This window comes from Artemia franciscana, chromosome 6 (assembly GCF_032884065.1).
Source record: "Artemia franciscana chromosome 6, ASM3288406v1, whole genome shotgun sequence".
Classification (NCBI taxonomy): Eukaryota; Metazoa; Arthropoda; class Branchiopoda; order Anostraca; family Artemiidae; genus Artemia; species Artemia franciscana.
This window is the reverse complement of record NC_088868.1, coordinates 5,715,626-5,738,965: the sequence shown is the minus strand read 5'-3', so window position 1 is coordinate 5,738,965 and position 23,340 is coordinate 5,715,626. Positions and strand designations below refer to the sequence as shown.

At 33.9% G+C, this 23,340-nt stretch overlaps 1 protein-coding gene across 2 annotated transcripts in view; it reads right to left on the bottom strand.

The window, feature by feature from the left end:
- Window positions 1-23,340, bottom strand: part of LOC136027951 (scoloptoxin SSD14-like) — a 125,985-nt gene that overhangs the window by 21,157 nt on the left and 81,488 nt on the right. For both annotated transcript variants that reach the window (XM_065705423.1, XM_065705424.1), the window contains exons 4-7: window positions 20,379-20,599; window positions 12,623-12,815; window positions 9,149-9,346; window positions 3,871-4,132 (exon numbers count right to left, since the gene is read on the bottom strand). In XM_065705423.1, coding sequence (XP_065561495.1) covers window positions 3,871-4,132; window positions 9,149-9,346; window positions 12,623-12,815; window positions 20,379-20,599 — 874 coding nt within the window. The remainder of the gene's footprint in view (window positions 1-3,870; window positions 4,133-9,148; window positions 9,347-12,622; window positions 12,816-20,378; window positions 20,600-23,340) is intronic.

Here is a 23,340-nt window from a genome sequence, read left to right as displayed (position 1 = left end):
AAAAAAAATTGTTTTTATTTAATTTCTGAACGTTTTTGAATCAATGCATGTTTTGATTTTGGCTCTTCGCATATGAATAATTAAAACAAAATTTGGATATTTTTTTTTGGCTAAATGGCTTCCTCATAGTTTCGATCGAATGAGTTGGAGAAAGAAAGGAGCAGGGGAGGAGGCCTAGTTGCCCTCCAATTTTTTGATTACTTAAAAAGACAACTAGAACTTTTAATTTTTACGAACGTTATTACTAGTAAAAGATATACATAACTTACGAATTAGCTTACGTAACGAACTTCTGTATTCAAATGTTTTTATTACGTATATGAAGGGGTTCACCCCCTCGTCAGTACCTCGCTATTTACACTAAATCTCAAATTTTGTCGCAATTCCTTAAGAATGACCCCTGAATCACAAAGGCCGTAGAATAAATATTTGAAATTACTAAAAATACTTTAGCGCAAAGACCGAGGAATTAGGATGAGGTGAACCCCTCATATGCGTAATAATTTCTGTTTGTTTTAAGTTTTAATACTGCTCCTTACTTCCAGTTGAAAAAACTTTTCTATATTTAATTTTTCATTGTTTTTTTTTAATAATGCTAGAAAATCCTGCGCTCCCTTCATGGAAATTTTCTTCTCCCATGAAAAGTTCCTCCCACATATCTCCCTCTTCTCAACCTCTCCCCCAACCAAAACAATCCCCCTGAAAACGTCTGTACACTTCCCAATAACCATTACTATATGTAAGCACTGGTCAAAATTTTTAACTTGTAGCCCCTCCCACGGAGACTGTGGGGGAGTAAGTCGTCCCCAAAGACATAGTTATAAAGTTTTTGGACTATGTTGAATAAAATGGCTATCTCAAAATTTTGATCCGGTGTCTTTGGGAAAATAAATAGCTTGGGAGGGGGCCTAGGTGCCCTCCAATTTTTTTGGTAACTTAAAAAGGGCGCTATAACTTTTCATTTCCGTTAGAATGAGCCCTCTCGCAACATTCTAAGACTACTTTGTTGGTACGATCACCCCTGAGAAAAAAACAACAAACAAACAAATAAACACGCATCCATGATCTGCCTTCTGGCAAAAAATACAAAATTCCAAATTCTGGCAAAAAATACAAAATTTGAGTTTTAAATAACTGCAAAAACAGTTCTATTTTTTATTTTCGCATTATACTCTTAGGATCATCGGCAGATTTCAATCGATGCATACGCTGACAAAACACAAACAAGTTTGATAACAAAACAAGTGAAGTAGTAGTTGTAGCAGTTTAGTGACAGAAGTAATAATAGTCAAAGTAGCAGTGGTAGTACTGTTAAGAGTGACACGTATATATTACCTGTTTTTAATTGATCTTTAAGTATTCTCTGAAATTTCCAACTTAACGTGAAAATCCATTCTTGTGAAACCATTCTAACCTTTCAAACACATATCAAGCTCAACTTTCAAGGGCATCATGGGGGGCGTTAAAGTGTCCAAACGTTAATATGTGCATACTAGTTCTACTAATATTCATAAGCGAATATGAATGGAATCAGGAGATTTAAGGACGATTTGGAAAATAAAAAATTTAGTTAAAAATAACCGCAGAAACAGTTCTATTGTTCGGTTTTCACATTATGCTCTTAAGATCAACTGCAGATTTCAATCGGTACATACGCTAATCTTTAACTTTTCTTTAACCCAATAAACTTTCCTTTTTGGCCCAGTGGCAAATTAACTGCCCTACTTTCAATTAATAGTTTTATTTCTTTTTTATTTAAACCAACCCTGAAAATTCAAAATCACCTAAATCTCCTTCGATCGACAATAAAGACCCAGAGAAATCAAAGCGAACCCTGGGTTAGCATGAATGGAATATGAAGAGATATATGAACAATTTGGAAAATATAAAATTTCAGTTAAAAATAACCTCAAAAACAGTTCTATTGTTCGGTTTTCGCATTATCAAACAGTTCGTGGTAACGAACTGTAGTAAGTAGCGACCCGGCTCAATAGTAGAAAAAACTCTAAAAAACAGAATTTTCATTGCTGATTTTACATATACAAGTTTTATCATATTTAGTCTTACTCATCAAAATTTACGAGCCTGAGAAAATTTGCCTTATTTTGGAAAATAGGGGAAAACACCCTCTAAAAGTCCTAGAATCTTAACGAAAATCACACCATCGCATTCAGCGTAGCAGAGAACTCTACAGTAGAAGTTTCAAGCTCCTATCTACAAAAATGTGGAATTTCGTATTTTTCGCCAGAAGACAAATCACGGGTGCGTGTTTATTTTTTTTCCAGAGATCATCAAACAGTTCGTGGTAACGAACTGTAGTAAGGAGCGACCCGGCTCAATAGTAATCAAAACTCTAAAAATTGAATTTTGATATCAATAGCTACATCAAAAGAATTGCATTTTAATGCTGATTTTAAATATATAAGTTTCATCAAGTTTAGTCTTACCCATCAAAAGTTACGAGCCTGAGAAAATTTGCCTTATTTAAGAAAATAGGGGGAAACATCCCCTAAAAGTCGTAGAATCTTAAAAAAAATGACACCATCAGATTCAGCGTATCAGAGAACCCAACTGTAGAAGTTTCAAGCTCCTATCTACAAAAATGTGGAATTTTGTATTTTTTGCCAGAAGACAAATCACGGGTGCGTGTTTATTTGTTTGTTTTTTTTTGTTTTTTTCTTTTTTCTTTTTCCCAGGGGTCATCGTATCGATCAAGTGGTCCTAGAATGTTGCAAGAGGGCTCATTCTAACGGAAATGAAAAGTTCTAGTGCCCTTCTTAAGTGACCAAAAAAGTTTGACTCTTTACCACAATTCTACTTTTTAAAACAATTAAAAGCTTTAGCGTAAAGAGCGAGGGATTGCGGAGGGGACAACCCATTTCATATACGGAATAATTTCTGTTCGTTTTAAGTTTTAATGTCGCTCCTTACTTTCAGCTAAAAAAATTAGTTTTTTTTTTTATTTAATACTCTTAGGATCAACTGCAGATTTCAATCGGTAGTTGATCCAACAAACACATACTAACAAAACACATACATCTGCAGCACTTGGCTCAAAATCTGCATCACCAAGCTTTGTTGATCCAACAAACACATACTAACAAAGCACATACCTGTGCAGCACTTGTCTCAAAATCTGCATCACCAAGCTTTGTTGATCCAACAAACACATACTAACAAAACACATACCTCTGCAGCACTTGGCTCAAAATCTGCATCACCAAGCTTTGTTGATCCAACAAACACATACTAACAAAACACATACCTCTGCAGCACTTGGCTCAAATCTGCATCACCAAGCTTTGTTGATCCAACAAACACATACTAACAAAACACATAACTCTGCAGCACTTGGCTCAAAATCTGCATCACCAAGCTTTGTTGATCCAACAAACACATACTAACAAAACACATACCTCTGCAGCACTTGGCTCAAAATCTGCATCACCAAGCTTTGTTGATCCAACAAACACATGCTAACAAAACACATACCTCTGCAGCACTTGGCTCAAAATCTGCATCACCAAGCTTTGTTGATCCAACAAACACATACTAACAAAACACATACCTCTGCAGCACTTGGCTCAAATCTGCATCACCAAGCTTTGTTGATCCAACAAACACATACTAACAAAACACATACCTCTGCAGCACTTGGCTCAAAATCTGCATCACCAAGCTTTGTTGATCCAACAAACACATACTAACAAAACACATACCTCTGCAGCACTTGGCTCAAATCTGCATCACCAAGCTTTGTTGATCCAACAAACACATACTAACAAAACACATACCTCTGCAGCACTTGGCTCAAAATCTGCATCACCAAGCTTTGTTGATCCAACAAACACATACTAACAAAACACATACCTCTGCAGCACTTGGCTCAAAATCTGCATCACCAAGCTTTGTTCTCTGGGCATATGCAAACTTGAAGGCTTCCGTTAATCTGTGTAAGCTTAATACTTGGCTATCTAAGGTTGAGCTCAATTTGGCATTAATTGGGCTTAATTTGTACTCATCTAGGATATTGACTATGTAGGATAGAAGAATTCCAGAGCCAGGCAGTGGAGAGCTGAATAGACGCATTCCACCATACATTTCAATTTCAACTGGATCACGTATCATGGCACTGCAAGAGCAAAAACAAAACATGTGATGAACTCCGATTGCAGTAATCTTTCAAGATTTTATATACCTTATGGTATATAAAATCTTATATATACCTTATGGTATATGGATGAACTCCCATTGCGGCAATCTATCAAGATTTTATATCTAATACCTTATGGTTGTCAAATCCATTTTTAAATGTTAACGAAAAATATTAATACAGAGAAAATTTAGGGAAGAACCGAAGGCAGGTTTTTTGAAATACTAGTTTTTTTGTCAAATTATTTCTGTAGATTTAAGCCTTTGAAATATTTTGATACTTGAATGTAGTTTTAAACGGAGGCATTTATTAGTCTTGTTAGTAATTTTTTTTTTAAAACCAGACGATAAAAATCTTATAACTGAGTCAAAAGTATTTCCCCCCCCCCTCCTATCATGGAGCTGATAAGTGATTACAAAGTCATAAGCATTTCAAAGAGATTATGAAATTCCTACAACCCGTTTTGAATCCATGTTTCTCTCGTAAAAGACACAAACACAATGGAACAACCGTGTATTTAATTGATTACTATATAATTATACGTGGCTAATGCGTAAGTCAAATAGTTTAATTACCCTGTAATGGTTTTTTTCAATTGCATTCCATAGGGCAGGACTAGATTTAATAGGCGCAGGGACCGATTGAATTTTCTTTGCCGAGCCCTCTCTATATATTAAATATTTGAATAAAATATACCTGCATAGAAAGTAGCTCACGTCCGTAGTGTAAAATCACTCTAACAGAGAAGTATCTTGATTAAATTCAATAAATTATAACCCTAGACATTTACAGGTATTAGTTTTTTATATTACAAAGTATATATTACATAATAATACAGATATTAATAAATCTCATCCAGCAATGCACACTTAAAATAAGCGTTTTTAATTATTTGAAAAACTTATTATTTATCCCGCATCGTGAAATATAATTTGCTTCGAGTTTCATGATCTTTTTTTTTTTTTTGATGGTAATACAGGGCCTTTCAAATGCAGGCCAAATAGGAGGGCGATAGAGAGGGCGATTTTAATACACTCGTAAATCTTGATATACTTATCAGCCTCAAGGATGATGAGCTTTTGAGGGCAATGATCTTTTCTTGCCTAGGTCTCGAATCAGTTTGGTAATTTGTTCCATTTAATAAAGGTAAAGCAGTTACTTTTTTCCCAAGATTTCTATTTTATATCGTTTGGTTTAAGCACTTTTGAGAAACAATTATCTCAAAATGTTTGTTTTAATACATCTTTTATAGGCAAGAATCCGAGTTTGGTACTTATAAGTTGAGAAGTGGGGCGTAACTTTCATCTAGTTTTCAACAGAATGTGCAATTTTGTGTTTCTGATGTACCAACTGTCTGCTTATGACCATTTATCAATCTTTCTCTCCAGGTTTCAAAATCAGTGTTTACAGTTTACAAACTGTTTTTTCTTATGTTCATTTATCTACCTTTTCGTCTAGGTCTTAGTTTTGTGTTTATACTTTACGAACTCTTTCTTTTGTACTTTTTACCTATCTTTACGGTTAAGTCTTTGTTATTTATTTATATTCTCGTCTAGGTTTCAGTTTTGTTTTTGAAACTTACTTACTGTTTTTTCAATGATCAATTATCTACCTTTCCGTGTAAGTTTCCGAATGATTGTTTTTTTTTTTATTGTCGCAGAAACTTCTTATTCTTATTTATCTACATTTTTTTCAGGTTTTAGTTTCATGTTTATAAATTACCGACTGTTTCTTGGTCTAGGCTTGAGAATCGGTGCTTACAATTAGCTGATTCTGAAACATTTTTTACTTCGTTATCTACCTTTTCGTTTTGAAACAAAAGTTTAAAATTACCTTGACCGATATGAAAATAATAGTAATTTTGATAGCAGAAACATTTAACATTTTCTTCCAGCGGAAATTGAAAATCTTAAATTGATAGAGAAAAAGAAGGGCTTCATTTTAAAACTTGAGAAAATCCCCCAAAAATTGATATCTTCTTTTCTAAAGACCCATTCTCCTTTCAATACAGGTAAAATTTATGATGCATAATAAATGCTGATTTGAACTTGATAGGAGGGTGTAAAGGGTTAAAGTTTGCATAATTTGCGATGGACATGGAACATGCACAGACTTGGAGCTGCCGTTAGCTCTTGGATTCTGTTTTGGAAGGTCTTCTTATCATTTGGAGGGGGATCAACTATCGAAAAGGAAGGGCTACCACAAATTCCCTAAAGTCAAGTGAAGGTCCCTATTTGTCCCTTAATCTTGCTTTGGTTAAAGCTCCGTATACTGAAGGCTGCCATTGCCTGTGAGTATACGGTTTTCTGTATTTTTGTTTCGATTCATATTCTTGGAATCTGTTTTGGCTTGTCTAAGAGAGACAAAACTTGTTGTTACATAGGTTACAGCGTTATTGTCTGGATAGAGCAGAAAGACTAGCAACGAATAGGAGTGACCCCCTTTGCCTCTGGAGTCAATAGGGTAAGAGGCGGCAGGCCTTGATTTGCTTTGTTAAGTACTTAGAAAACTCTTTACTGGGTGTCACTGTTACATATAAAGAAAAAAATAAGAGAATAGCTCCAAGCACAAAATACGAAGGAGACGGTGTTAAAACTAGGTTTCTTGTACGATTTTGAGCTTAAGTACATTTCTCAACAACTAGACTACTTCCTAGAGCCCTTTTTTATTGAAATACATTTCCTGTAACAGCCTATGTATTTTTTACTTCTTTCTTCTTCTTTTTTTCTTCTTTCTTCTTTTTTTTAAGGTTTAGGGTTTGAAGCTTCAGTTTGAACAGGAAACAGGAAAGTGAACAGGAAAGTGAAAATTCAATGAGACTTGGTTTGACGAGAAAAGATGTGACAGTACACCAAATGAAAGAATGGTATAGAGCCGTTCCGGGAGATCCGTCTTCTTTCTACTGTACTTACGCTTTATTGCAGCTCGACAGAACTGCTGAACGGAAGAAGAATATTACCATGAAGCTAATGCCGAATAAGCTTCGTCTCTCAGCAGCGTCTTCCATGAAGAGCGGCGAACCGGCAAAACCGTCCATGCTCTTAGGTGAAAAAAAGCATTGAAAATAAGAAAATGGTCGAGACACACCTAGTGCAGGTCAGGATAGTCGAGACACAGCTAGTGCAGGTCTTGATAGTCGACACACAGATAGTGCAGGTCATGGATAGATAGGACTCTTGAAAGTGTCAAGCAGCAGTTAGAGCAAAGAAACTGCTGCTGATCACATCTCTGTTCCAGCAGAAGGCAGTGCAGAAAAAGGGGAACAAATAGGTTGTGTGTTCTAGTTCCGTACCCTTATCTCTTTTACCATATTTATCTGATTGTTTGTATTCAAAAGTAAAGCGTTCAGAAAAAAAAAGAATAAAAAAGCTCCTCCGTGACGTGATGATTCTCGGGTGGTGTTTTTCTTAATTATCACTTGGCCTCTGATCATGGAGAAATGTCTGCAAATAATCATTCGCATTTTTTCCCCTTATCCAAGTGTCATTTGGTGTTGTGTCACTGTTTTCTTTCAAAAGCTTTCTGAAAACTTAGTTTTGAGGTCCATTTTGCGTCCAGAATGGTCCCTAGAGAGGTCTCTTTTTCGACTAAAAAGAGGTCCCTAAGTCCCAATGTTTTACCACATGAACCTGTGACAGCCTGAAAAGTTAATTTAATTTGCATCTATAAAAATAATAGGTTATTTACATTTAGGGTTGATATACCCACCAGACCCACCCCATAGCTATACAAATGAATCAATTGAACCTTAATCTGGAAAAGTTAATCTGAAAAAAACCATGTTGGTTTTCATCTTCATTTGAGAGTCCCCTTCTCTTTTATTGCTAAAAATACTTTTATTTTTTAGGGAGGGGGAGTTATTTTTATTGAAAGATGTCTCTTTTCGTAGTTTCACAGAAATCATAAGAAAGACAATGCTACTTTTTAATAATTTAGAACACACTTCAGTTCTTGATTTGAATGTAAGATCTGAGAAAACTGGTTTCATAGCCAAAAAGACAAGTGAGAGGTGACAGAATGCATTGGACTTACATAATTCGATCTATATATTGACGCATTAGGGGAGTGGGGGTAAAGTATTTCGATAGAATGAAGTTAGAAAACAATTATTGCTTCATAATATTCAGAATAATTTTAGCTAACACATCTTGCATGCAGACCTGTAGCTAACACATCTTCCATGCAGACCCACTATGCTCTACCCCACCCCCTAATATGTAACTATATAGCCCAGATTATATCATTCCAATGCATTCTGTCACATGTCACTTGTCTTTGTTGCTATAAGACCGGCTTTCTCAGATCTTACATTCAGATGAAGAACTTGAGTGTGTTCTGAATAATTATCAAGGAAGCTACCAAGAAAAATTGCCCCCCAAGATATTGATAGCAAATTTAGCCCCCTGCCTCTCCTAAATTTTCATAAAATGACACTACTGTGTCTTACATTCTTTTAGTAATATTAAATTTTAAAAAGCAAATATATTTTTGGATGTATTTTTTCTACATATTTAAATTTGACAATACGCAGAAACTGAGTATGATTACTTGTCTTAACTTGTTCGGTTTGGATGCATTTTACATAGTACTGTTATGAAACTAGGAATTTAATAAGGCATAGTGTGTGGACCTGGGAATGCTCAAAAAGCATGTTTGTTTCTTAGTTTTAGGGGACCACAATATAAAATGTAAAATGCAAGTAAAGCAAACGTAAATTTTACAACCAGAGGGCATAAGGCTGGAAGAAAAGTTAACCAGTTTTAAGAGTGGGTGAAAACACTGCCTTCTATGAAATCAAAATTAAGTTTGTTTCTTTTCGCAACTAAAGCTTCTAAATATGATTGATTGTAAAGATGGAAACAACTTTCATTAACAATCCCAATGGGTATGGTGGCTATGAGATGGTATAAATATTGTTTTTTTAATAAATTTGCTCTGTAAAAAAAGAAAAAAAATCCAAAATGGTAAACGAATGAATAGACTCAAACAACTTACGTATAGTTGTTCATGTCCTCTATTGTTATGATACCATTTTTGTCTTGTATATCTTGAACAAAACCGGCAGTTAATTCCCCATCGTAAAGGACATTGGCCCCTTGTTCAGCAATTTTCTCTAAAGTTTGGGCCAGTTTAGGTCGCTTTATAATATCACCCTCTTGCCAAACTGTACCGGTTTTTGGATTAATGAACACGCTGAAACGAGAAAAAAGACAGAATATTATAATATAGAAAAAATAATACTTATTGCCTAGAACAGGGGTTCTCAGTTTTTTTCATAATTTACAAGAAGTAGATATAAAGCAAAATATAAGTACCAGCATAAAAGCTTTTGGAAATTCAAAATGAACACATCCTAAATCAAGTTTAAGGTCATAATTATTTATTACAAGACAAAATTCCAACTATCACAATATTGGTTATTTTATTAGTTGTCATTAAAAATTATGAATAAATTAGTAACATAAACTAATAAATTATTCAATAAGAAAACTGAATATATTTAATATATATATATATATATATATATATATATATATATATATATATATATATATATATATATATATATATATATATATATATATATATATATATATATATATATATATATATATATATATATATATCATTCCATCACTAAAAATGGTTTTCCCTCCATCAAATGTTTTTGTTTTTTTTTGGATTTTCTTTCCTTCTGTTCTCTAAGAGCATTTACAAAGTGAGCATGAGCTCACTTCCATCTTCCATTTGTACTAGCTCTGCAACAGGTAATGCTAAGCCTCCATCCCTAAGCTCCAACAGAATTCCTCCAACAGAAACAACTTTCATTTCTTTTTCAAATAAAATTCTTTTGAATGTTTGCAGTCGAAGATTAGAACACTTTTTAGATTCCTCTCAAATTTTTTTTTTCTGTAAATCTTTTACCAGTGTAGATATTGTAATGTACGACCAGTTGTAAATTTGTCGCTGTTAGAAAAACCAAGATTTAGAGCAAGCTAAAGAAGAGCTGATTAAATAAAATTCAATTTCATATCTGAAAAAAAATCAATATAAACATTGTTGTTCATTTTTAACATTTAATATTTTATCTGCATTCGGACAAATAAAAAGATCAATTTTTACCAAAAGAATTGATCTTCAGGGTTGATGCTTTGAATTTCTTCGTTACTGGTTATTGCGGCTCTTTGCTTTACATAATTTCTTATTACCTTAAAGTAATGTACATTCATTTTGAATTCAAATTCACCTCCGAGAAAACTTCAATATAAATATTATTATTTATTTTTAGTAATTTTTTAGTCTGATTTACATTATGACCAAGAAAACAAGAGCTAAGAGCTCATATGGCACTTGTGACGAGGCAAGAAGAGCTAAGAGCCAAGAGCTCATATGGTATGAGCTCTAGCAAAATTTTAAGAATCAATAGATTGATTTAAAAAGAAAATCAGAGGCTTAATGCCGGTCAGGATTTAAAATAAGAGCTCTGAGTCACGATGTGCTTCTAAATATCAAAATTCATTAAGATCCGATCACCCACTCCTTAGTTATAAATATCTCATTTTTTCAAATTTTTCCTCTCCCTTTAGCCCCCCAGATGGTCAAATCTGGGGAAACGACTTTATCAAGTCAATTTGTGCAGCTCCCTGACACGCCTACATATTTTCATCGTCCTAGCACTTCCGGAAGCACCAAACTCGCCAAATCACTAAACCCTCCCCCCAACTCCTCCAAAGAGAACGAATCCAGTACGATTACGTTAATCACGTATCAAGGACATTTGCTTATTCTACCCACCAAGCTTCATCCCAATTCCTCCCCTTAAAGTGTTTTCCAAGATTTCCCCCTCCAACTCCCCCAATGTCAAAAGATCTGGCCGGGATTTGAAACAAGAGCTCTGAGCCATGAATTCCTTCTGAATATCAAATTTCATTAAGATCCGATCACCTATTCATAAGATAAAATACCCCAATTTTCACGTTTTCCAAGAATTCTGGTTTCCACCTCCAACTCCCCCCAAAGGATCTGGTCGGAATTTAAAATTAGAGTTTTAAAGTAAAAGATCCTTCTAAATATTAAATTTCATTAAGATCTGGTCTCCCTTTCGTAAGTTACAAATACCTAAATTTTCAAAATTAGCAACTCCCCCCCACCAACTCCACCAAAGAGAGCAGATCCGAACCGGTTATGTCAGTCACGTATCTTAGACAGGTTTTTATTCTGCCCATCCAGTTTCATCCTGATCTCTCCGCTTTAAATATTTTCCAAGATCTCCGGTCCTCCCCAACTGCCCCCCCCCCAATGACGCTGGATCCGGTTGAGATTTAAAAAAAGAGATCTGAGTTATGAGATCCTTCTAAATATGAAGTCTAATGAAGATCCGATCACCCCTTCGTAAGTTAAAAATACGTCATTTTTTCTAATTTTTCAGAATTAACTCCCCCACCAATAGAGCGGATCTATTCCAATTATGTAAATCACGTATCTAAGACTTCTTGTTATTTTTACCACCAAGTTTCATCCTGATCCCTCCAATCTAAGCGTTTTCTATGATTGTAGGTTCCCCCACCCCAAACTCCCCCCAATGTCACCAGATCCGGTCGGGATTTAAAATAAGAGCTTTGAGACACGATATCCTTCTAAATATCAAATTTCATTGAGATCCGATCACCCGTTCGTAAATTAAAAATACCTGATTTATTCTCATTTTTTAGAAATACCCCCCCCCCCCCCAACTACCCCAAAGACAGCGGATCCGTTCCGATTATTTCAATTATGTATCTAGGACTTGTGCTTATTTTCACCACCAAGTTTCATCGCGATCCCTCCGCTCTAAGTGTTTCCCAATATTTTATGTTTCCCCCTCCCCCCTCCCCCCTCCAATGTCACCAGATCCGACCGGGATATAAAATAACAGCTCTGAGACATGATATCCTTCCAAACATCAAATCTCATTAAGATCTGATCAACCGTTCGTAAGTTAAAAATACTTCAATTTTTCTATTTTTTTTTAATTAACGGGCCCCCACTCCCCCCCCCAGATGGTCAAATCGGAAACACTTTTTCTAATTTAATCTGGTCCAGTCCCTGATACGCCTGCCAAATTGCATCGTCCTACCTTACCTGAAAGTGCCTAAAGTAGCAAAACCGGAACCGACAGACAGACCGACAGACCGACAGAATTTGCGATTGCTATATGTCACTTGGTTAATACCAAGTGCCATAAAAACCCATTTTTTCCAAAAAATCACAACAGATATATTTTTGGACATTTTAATAACTATAATTGTTTAAAACTATTTCTTAATGGCTATTTAATTTTATAGTGGATTTTCCTACTTTGGATTTTTGGTGTTACTTTATATTGTGGTTCTTTGCTTTACATAATTTTTTTTAGCAATCACTAGTTAAGGAAAGGAAAGTAAAAGAAAGTGAAGAGACTGAAAAGTAAAGGAGTAACGGAAAGCAAACCTCATGGTTGGTTCATTAAGTATCCTTTCCTTTTGTTCCCTAAGTGCGTTCGCCAAGTGAGCATTAACTCTACTTCCATTATTTGCTAGTTCTGCAACTGGTAAGACTAATTCTCGCCAAGGTAAGCTTCCACTTGTGCTGTGAAGGGCCCAGAGCCCTCTCAATTCTCCAGGTACAGCTGAAGCCAAACCACCTAAGTAAGAGAGATACTGAGTTAAATTCTATCTCAAATGAATTTTTAAAGCCTCCTAGAAAATATTTACTCAGCTTTCATAGTAGAGCTAAATTCAGCACTCCTAAACTGAGTGTTCTACGGGGATGGTAAGTTTTATCTTGATTAGACAATGAAAACTACTTTTCCTTCTTGAAAATTTAACTTATTGAAAATCTATCATGATACTGAATGTTTAGAAGGAGCTTTTAAGCGAAGTTTAAATTATATTTACTTATTAAAGCGTAACTAATAATCATCTGCTACCAATTTATTCCTCGCTGGCTTTCTTAGCTTTGCTGCATTTGACCAGGATTGATTATTTTGATTTTGTATTTTAGTCATAAGATAATATTCCCTTTTACAATTTATAAAAGGAAAAGATATCCGATCAAAAATAAAGAGCACTTCTTTTTTCTAGAACGTTTAGCATGTTTTACAGAACGTTTTATAGAACCTTAAACGTCTTTTGTGATACCGAACGCTTAGTAGGAGGCTCTAGAAAATTTACCACTGTTATGCTAAGTAATGCCAGGAGAAAATAAATTGTGTCTTGAATAGACGGTACATACTACTTAGTCTTTAATGTTTAAAATGGAATAGTTGTGGGCATCAAAACAGAACGTTTTATAGAACCTTAAACGTCTTTTATGATGCTGAACGCTGAGAAGGAAAATCTAGAAAAGCTACCACTGTTATTTTAAGTTATGTCAGGAGAAAACAAATTGTGTCTTGAATAGACAGTACTAACTACTTAGTCTATGTTCAAAATGGAATGGTTGTGGGCATCAAGCCATGGCTAATTGTAGAAAAGGCCAAGACAAATAGTCCAATTGAGTGAGAAGCAAACCTGGCAATAACCCCCCCCCCTCCGTCCATGTGTCATTCCTAGGGCAGAAGAACTAAGGTATATAGTCATAGAGCAAAAATAGTCACAGAATCTATAGTTTTCCAAATGTTTGGTTAAATGGTACGGGTAAACTGAACTCGGCACACTGAACATTTAACGAGAGGATTTTGTAAATTAAATGGCATAACAAAAAAATTTGCCAGGAGAACATAAATCGTGTCTTGAAAAGACAGTAAAATTTAATTACTCATAGAACGTCGGCATTGAACGTCTTTTATGATATTGAACGTTAAGCAGGAAGCTCGGAAAAATCCAGCACTGTTAACCTGATTTATACCGGGAGAAGGTACATTATGTTTTGAAAGACAATACAGATTTCTTTGTCTAATATAATGTTCAGTATTTAACATCTAATATGCTAACCAGCGTTTAACAGGAGGTTTCAAAACGGAATTGTTAGGATAAGTTTAGACCTAGAACGACCAAACAGCGTCTAAAATTCAACCCCAGCCGGTAAAAACGATTAAAAGTAAAAACCTCTAAGAATAAAATAAAAGATTCCTTTATTTTCTATATAACAAAAGATTAATTAGGGCAAAAATAGGGAAACATTTTTATTTTGTGAAAAATTTCACAAAACCGTTTTTTTTTTCAAAACCGTTTTTTTTCGCAAGAGAAACCGTTTTTTTTTCAAAACAAAGCTGAACAGAACCTTTACCGGCACAAAGATTTTTTTTTATTCAGGAGCCGTGAAATCCTGCCTCAGAGACAAACTTTGACGCCTATCAAAACTAATTTTTATTATAAATTTTAACCTAAAATTTTTAACATAGTATATTTTTAACATAATATATTTTTAACAAAAATATTAAAAGGCCAACCCTTTTTAAAGTTCAATTTACATGCATTCTTAACAGTACATTAATGTCTAAGCATAATTAATTTTAGAAAACAGTTTTTCCGAGGGAAGTAAAGAGCGAAGTTGAAAGTTAAAACGAACAGAAATAATTACTTCCCAGTCTATCTAACATATATAAATAAAAGTAGTGCAAATAAATCAACTGGTGATATTTCCCTGTGTTTGTAGGATTACAGAAAACTAACGCTTTACTGAAAACACGAAACAATATAGGAGTTATGGTACGGTAAATGTTAACCATTTAAGAAGACTTTTAACAGTATAAAAGTAAAGCATTTTTAGATTGTTGTTTTATACTTTTTTCGCTTAATTTGGCACTTTCAGCTCTGTTCAATGACAGTCGTTTTGGACTGAAAAGGACATTTCATGATTTTTTTGTAGAAAAGTTCGAAATGAAGAAATCTTATTAGTATTAAGACTGCGGACTCGCTTTAGAATTTGTATCACAACTTGCAATTTTCCCTTTTTGATGGCACTAGATATCTATCAAGAGACATATCGGTATCGCAAATTCTGTCGGTCTGTCGGTCGGTCTGTCTGTCGGTCTGTCTGTCTTGGATTTGGTAGTTTAGGCACTTCCAGCTAAGCTAGGACGATGAAATTTGTCAGGCGTATCAGGAATCAGACCACATTAAATTAAAGACTTTTTACTGTTTTAAAATGTAGAGTTAAGAGAAAGAGTCAAACTTTAGCATAAAGAGCGGGGCGTTGAGAAGGAAAAGCCCCTTTCATATACGGAGTAATTTCTGTTCGTTTTAAGTTTTAATGTCGCTCCTTACTTTCATTTAAAAAACTTGTTTTTTTATTTAATTTCTGAACGTTTTTAAATCAATGCATGTTTTGATTTTGGCTCTCCGCAGAGGAATAATTAAAACGAAATTTGTATATTTATTTTTTTTTGGCTAAATGGTTTTCTCATAATTTTGATCGAATGGTTTTCAGAAAAAAAGAGCGGGGGAGGAAGCCTAGTTGCCCTCCGATTTTCGGTTAATTAAAACGGCAACTAACTTTTAATTTTTTACGAATCTTTTTATAAGTAAAAGATATACGTAACTTATAAATTAGCTTACGTAAAGAACTTTTGTATTCCTATGTTTTTATTACATATATGAGGGGGTTCACCCCCTCGTCAGTACCTCGCTCTTTACACTAAAGCTTAAATTTTGTCCCAATTCATTAAGAATGACCCCTGAATCACAAAAGCCGCAGAATAAATAGTTGAAATTACTAAAAATACTTTGACGTAAAGAGCGAGGTATTAGGAGGAGGTGAGCCCCTCATATGGGTAATAATTTATGTTCGTTTTAAGTTTTAATGCTGCTGCTTACTTCCAGCTGAAAAAAAACTTTTTCATTGTTTTTTTTTTAAGTAATGCTAGTAAATCCTGCGCTCCCTTCATGGAAATTTTCTTCCCCCATGACAAATTCCTCGATGGAAAGTTCCCCCAGCATATTCCCCTCTTCTCAACCCCTGACTCCAATCAAAAAATCCTCCTGAAAACGCCTGTACACTTCCCAATAACCATTACTATATGTAAGCACTGGGCAAAGTTTTGAACTTGTAACCCCTCCCACGGGGACTGTGGGGGAGTAAGTCGTCCCCAAAGACATAGTTATAAGGTTTTTCGACTACGCTGAATAAAATGGCAATCTAAGAATTTTGATCCGTTGACTTTGGGAAAATAATTAGCGTGGGAGGGGGCCTAGGTGCCCTCCAATTTTTTTGGTCACTTAAAATGGGCACTAGAACTTTTCATTTCCGTTAGAATGAGCTCTCTTGCACCATTCTAGGACGACTGGGTCGATACGATCACCCCTGAAAAAAAAAATAAAAAAAAGAAAAAAAAAATAAATAAACACGCATCCGTGATCTGCCTTCTGGCAAAAAATATAAAATTCCACATTTTTGTAGATAGGAGCTTGAAACTTCTACAGTAGGGTTCTCTGATACGCTGAATATGATGGTGTGATTTTCGTTAAGATTCTATGACTTTTACGGGGTGTTTCCCCCTATTTTCTAAAATAACGCAAATTTTCTCAGGCTCTTAACTTTTGATGGGTAAGACTAAACTTGATGAAATTTATATATTTAAAATCAGCATTAAAATGCAATCCTTTTGATGTAGCTATTGGTACCAAAATTCCATTTTTTAGAGTTTTGGTTACTACTGAGCCGGGTCGCTACAGTTCGTTACCACGAACTGTTTGATAATAAGAGAAAGTTTGAGATGGCTAGAACACATTCTACAGATGTAAGATGACAAATTGGAAAAGATCGTCCTGGTCAGCCAACCACCAAGGGTGAAATGAAAATCACTTTTTATGAAAACATAAAAGAGACATTAAAAAAAAAAAATAAGGGCTTGAGGGTATTTGACCCCTTTAACCCCACTTAATTGGTAGGAGGAGGTCGTAAGGAAGGATTTAAGGGAAATTGAAACTTTTTGGGAAGGTGTAAAGAAAGAGGCTTTAAACACACTAGGATGGAACGTAAAAAAGAGGACACTAGGATGGAACGCACTAAGAGGAGCGAACGTAGCTTGGAGAACGTGCTGGCTTCAGCCGGTTTGTACAGTAGAGAGTGGTTAGTAGTAGTACTCTTTGTTTTTGTTGTTTTGTTTAGATTAGAAAATAAATAAATAATAGACGTCTATTTAAAAGTTAAAAATAGATTACTCTTAATCTACTTCTCGATCAAATTGCACTTCGCGCCACAAGGGTTGATTCTAATTAATTTTCTGTGTATTCATTATTATCAGTTGTTACACTTTTATATTTAATCCATGGTCCCGGAATCAGATTTTTGAAACACCAACAGCTAATTAAAAAAAAAAAAATCATTTTTCTTCTCATTATTTACCTAAAAATGTAAAATTTTTATTACAAGCATTTTGCATTGTTCAGAGATAAACTAGTAGAGAAAATACTGCTATAGAATTTTACTACATGATTGTTTTTTTATCACATGGTGTTAAGCTTTTTGTAATTTACATTTTATCTTGTTTAATTATTATCTGTTAAAATTGAACAATATAAGTTATTTAATTGGGCTGTCAATTAATTGGGCTGTTGAAGTGTTATAATTGCTTTACAAGACCGTTTCCAGGAGGAGGGGGAGTGGGTTTGACACCCCCCCCCCTAAATGTTTTTCGACACCTAATGACGTAGCAAAAATGAATATAAACAAACTTTTAATGCATTTTCAAAGTTTTTGTCCTGGACACGTTATTATGGGTGTAATATTTAATGGGGTCTATTCAATTAAATTAAATTAATAAATTAAATTATAGCTATTAAATTACTGTATACTTGATATTAGTCAGAAAGTGCCAAGAATTTGGATCTGAAATATCAGACAATAACCAGTTTATTGCTGTCTGTACTCGAAGAGAATTAGCTTCGGCTCAGTGGAAAACTAAATTGTAGTTATATTTTCATTAAATATTTAGTTGGTATTTTGATTAGGTTAGGTTATATTTTGCATGGAAGCCCGCCATATTTAACCCCAATCCCCGCCTAATATGCAAATATACAGCCCAAATTATATATATTCTATCGATCTCCCAAGTGCCTCAGTTGTTTCAACCGGTGTAATTGAATAAGCTTGGGTTTTTTCTTAACAATGGACAAGCATTAATTACTATATTAATCAATTAAGTATTAATTACTTAATTCGTATTAATAAATATTTAATTAATTATTATTTATTAATTTAATTCAATTAATTATTTAATTATTGTTTTATTATATATTTATAATTATTATATATTTATTTAATAATTATTATTTATTAATTAATTAATATTAATAGTATTAATAATACTATTAATTATAGCATTAATAAGTTAATTAAGTATTAATTACTTTATTAATTTTTTGGGATTAGAGTTATCTAAATGGGCCATTAATTTGAGGCATGAGGATGACACACATCAAATTTACGATCAAAATAGCTCACAGCCTCCTTTTACTTATACAGTGAATAACTTGGAGAAAATAGCTTGAGTCCATACTGCACTGTCTGTATTGTCGTACTGTATACTATAAGCCTGTAAAACTGTAAGCCTGTACTGGAAAAATTATCGTAGGGTTGAATTTTCAGGGAATTATAGCTTGCAAGATTTAATCATTAACTTTTATGAAATTCAATATTTCAAGTCTTTTTGACAAATTAGTCAAATTGACTAAACTGATTAATTGAATTGATTAATCGATTAAATTGATTAAATTAACAAATTCGTCGATTCTCTTTGATCAGTGTACTATATTACTTGAGACGAGAGCTGCCACTCTAAAACGCTGCTGCCACTGAGTATTTCTTAATATCTTTTAATTAATATCTTTTAATATCCTTTAATGTTTACAAAAATTACAGTACCTGAAAGAGATCTCCAGATTTCAATAGTAATTATATATAATGGATATAATTTTGGAAGCTAATATTTAATACTTATATTTTTCCCAACTAAGGACCTATATCCAGCAATGAAGGAAAAAATTGCAACTAGCAGTGGTCCTGAGTCTTAAACAGTTATATGGACACATATGGAAGAATGTGTTTTCTGAGAAATGGGGGGGGGGGAGATCAACTAATTTTAGGGAAATAAAATAATTATGAAATGTATTTTTAATGAAAGTAGTGAAGACACATTTTAGGGGAAGGGTTATCTCCTCCTCAGTCCCTCGCTCTCCACACTAAATTTTTTACTTTTGTCCTTATTCATTAGTAATCACTGCTCAAATGCAAGGGCCATTAAATCCAAGTAAAAAGTATTTTTAAACCTCAATAAAAATTTAGCACAGAGCCTGCTGGGGGAAAGGGGCAACCCCCTTCATGTATTGGGTAGTTTCGTCTCGTTGTAATTTTTAGTGGTCTATTTTAATTCAATTTATTTTTTTTTTGTTCGGATTCTCATATTAACTGGGCTTCTTAATTAAGCTTTGTTTTATTTAAGATAAGCTGTGACCTGTGGGCTTGGCCCTTCAACTGACTTGTTGGCTTTTATCCTGGAGCTTATTCTTGCAAGTTTAATGAATTTTTTTAATTCCAATGTAAGAAAAAAGCAGAAACATCTACTTTAACCAAAGTAAATTCCATACTTAAACTTAAAAAAGTATTTTTAGTTAGTTCTTAAGGTAAAATCTGGATTTACGATACTATAGGCAGGGTTGTTAAACTTAAGGTCACTGGACTATCGCGTAGTGGAATCCTAGGAAAAATAATAGTTTAAAGTAATTGTAGTGTAAATAGCGACGAAGACCACACTGTCTTACCATCACAAACACCGTAAACAAGAAGAACAATAGGGAATTTCTCAAGACAGTGGGAAACAAATTAGAATGAGCATTTCGTCCCTATGTCCAAAGGTCGTCCTCAGTATTACAAATATGTATAAGAAGAAAAAACACAACAGAATAAAATCAATAAAACTAAAATGAAAATTTTTCCTTACCTCAGCGAAGTTCAACCAGGACTGAGTTCATTCTAATTGGTTTCCCATTGTTTTGAGAAATTCCCTATTGTGCTTCTTGTTTGTGGTTTTTGTAAAGTAGCGTAAAGTATAAACTAAAGTATAAATTAGGTAAAATAATTAGTTTACCTTTTTGGGATAAGCTACTGTTATTGCTTAAAACCTTTTTTAATATTTTTTTTGAAGCAAAACTCGCAATTATTAAGTTAAGAATTATTTTTTCCAAACTTTTGGATGTATGATCTTTAGCTTATTCTAGCCTATTGAGAAAATAATCCAGATAGTTAAGAGTTCTAAGCAGCCTACCTTTTTGAGACAAGCTGCTATTGCCACTGAACATGTCTTCTGTAGCAGCAGCAGGTGCAGCTTCTCTTGCATCAACAGCATATGATTCTTGTTTTGTAGCATTCCACACAACTGCTAAGAAGCCTCCCCCTAGCCCAGCACTGTGAGTATTTACAACACCTATGCACAGTGTTGTGGTTATTGCTGCGTCAACAGCATTGCCACCTTTTAAAAGGATATCTCTGAAAAAAAGGTACAATGAGCTGAGTCATAATTTACTTACAATATACCTGTATCAACCAAAAGCTGTATAGAACATAAAAAATGGATATTATTTTAAATATCCATGATTTATTATTTTCAATTTTTCCTATTTTTATATCTATTATTATTATTTTTACATTTTATTATTTTTTTATTATTTTTATAGTATTTTTATATTATTTTTATATTATTGCATGTTTTGTTTCACCAAAAGATAAACTATCACTATGATTAGAAAGTAATTTATTTATTATTTTTATATCTATATTTTTATATTTATTAAATATTGATTATTTTCATATTTATATTATTTTCAATTTTTCGGGGAAACGTTGGTTTCACTCATGCAGATAGGAGACACTTTTGTCTATTAAGAATTATTTCTAGGCCTGAGTGGTCAAAGCAGAGGCTTGTTAGTGTTCTCAATTCAGACCGAGTTTGATTTTTACTCATTCAGATTTGACTGTTTACAAAGTACACAAGTTTTAAATTTTTCACGTTTAAATGGAATTTCCTGAAAGTAAATATATTTCTATATATTTTTTTATTAATTAGAAAATAATTATAGGCAGGGTACTATGATTAGTATCGGCTGATTTACCCTCAACCACAAACCCCAACCGAGGGTGAAATATCTGTAGATCAGCTACGTACTACTGGGACCTCATTTATTCGTATTCGAACATCTGTTTTAATTTATAGATTACTATGCAAAACGCAGGCTAATATTAGAAAAAGAAGCGCAACATCATGATTTTTTGACTTTTTTTTTAGAAATTCTCTCATCTCAGGTGCAATGCACAGCAAACTTTGATAATGAGATAGAAGGTTTGCACGTAATTCGTTCTTTTATTTGTGGCTTTATAGATGTGTTTATGGCTATCCTGGACAGTTCTAGATGACAATGGATGACTCTAGTTTGAACATTGCATGCTTAGTCTAAGGTCGCAAATGTCTTCTAAGAACTCTCTCTAGCTCTTTCTCTCCGTCTTGTATTAGGAAAAAATTTTTAATTTTTTTTTACTGGTTGGGTTGTGTAATTTAATTTTACTAGCAGTTTTCTGGGTGACAGCCTGAAGATTCAACAGAACAAATGTTGCTCCTTACTTTCAGTTGAAAAAACTCGTTTTTTTATTTAATTTCTGATCGTTTTTTAAATAATGTTGGGAAGTCTGGCGCCCCTTCATGGAAAATTCTCTTCCCCCATAAAAAATTCCTTCATTGAAAGATACTCCCGCGTAATCCCCTCTGATACTCCCCGATCAGGAAAAATATCCCCTGAAAACTCGTGTATACTTCCCAGTAACCAATACTGTATATAACAATGGGCAAAGCTCATAACTCGCAGCACTTCTCCTGCGTGTTGTGGGGGATTAAGTCGCCCTCAAAGACATGGTTATTATTTTTCGACTATGCTGAACAGATTGAGTACGTCAAAATTTTGATTCCGTGACTTTTGGAAAAAAACGAGCTTTAGAGGGGACCTAGTTGCCCTCCAATTTTTTGGTTGCTTAAAAATAGCTCTAAAATTTTTAATTTCCGCTTGAATATGCCCTCTCGCAACATTCTAGGACGACTGGGTCGGTAAGACCCATCTGTGATCATTCATCTGGCAAAACATACGAAATTCCACATTTTTGCAGATACGAGCTTTAACCTCTACAGCAGGGTTTTCTGATAATCTGCATCTAATGATGCGATTTCCATTATGATTTTATGACTTTCAGGGGTTGTTTCCCCCTTTTTTTAAAAATAAGGCAAAATTTCTCAGGCTCGTAACTTTTGATGAGTAGGACTACACTTGTTAAAACTTATATATTTAAAGTCAACATAAAAATTGAATTCTTTTGATTTATCCATTGGTATCCAAATTTCAATTTTTAGGATTCGTTTATTATTGACCTGATTCGCTACTTACTTACAGTTTGTTACCACGAACTGCTTGATTTGCTAATAAAAGCTCAGAACAAAATAAAAAAGGTCTGCACAATCTGCGCAATGAGGAATAAACAATCAAAAACAGCCAATTCATTTTTCGGGGTCATGTTTTCATGTTGAATGCGCAAGGCCTTGTGAAGGCCTTGCGTTTTATTTCTCTAGAAAACATTTTTTAAAGGAAAAGAAAATTTCCATATTGGGAATATTTTTCATTCAGTCAAGTTAAATGTAAATGGGAATAAATAATTTAAGGTTAAAGCTAGTGAGTTTTAAATATGCTTATAGTGTATGTAACAGGATAGTTGTAGCAAAATATGAAGCTACTGATAAAACGTTGTTTGAGACGTTATCAATGCCACATCAAGGACACATTAAGATTTCCTGAGGCTTCCTCTGGTGGTCTTTCATGGCTGGAAAGGTTTTTTTTTTGTTTTAATGGAAAGGTTTTTGTAGTATATGGTGATTGAAAGTGTGTCCTCTTCACCTGCTATTTAGTAAAAGAAAAAAAAAACCTTGATGATGTCTGATGTATAAAGTGATTTTTTCAAGTAGTCAACACAGAGAGGAGTGGTGGTGGGATTTATTTCAAAATCAAAAGAATTAATTTAAAAGGAAAGAGTTGTCCAAAGATCTTTGTTTTTCTTGGCTTAGATGCTCTAACACAGTCTTCTCAGGCTTGCAGTCGTTATTTTTTATATTTAAATTCTTTTTCTTTTCATTCATAAACCTCTTCATTTGACAGATTCAGCTGATCTGGCAGTATGCTGAATCTGATCTGGCA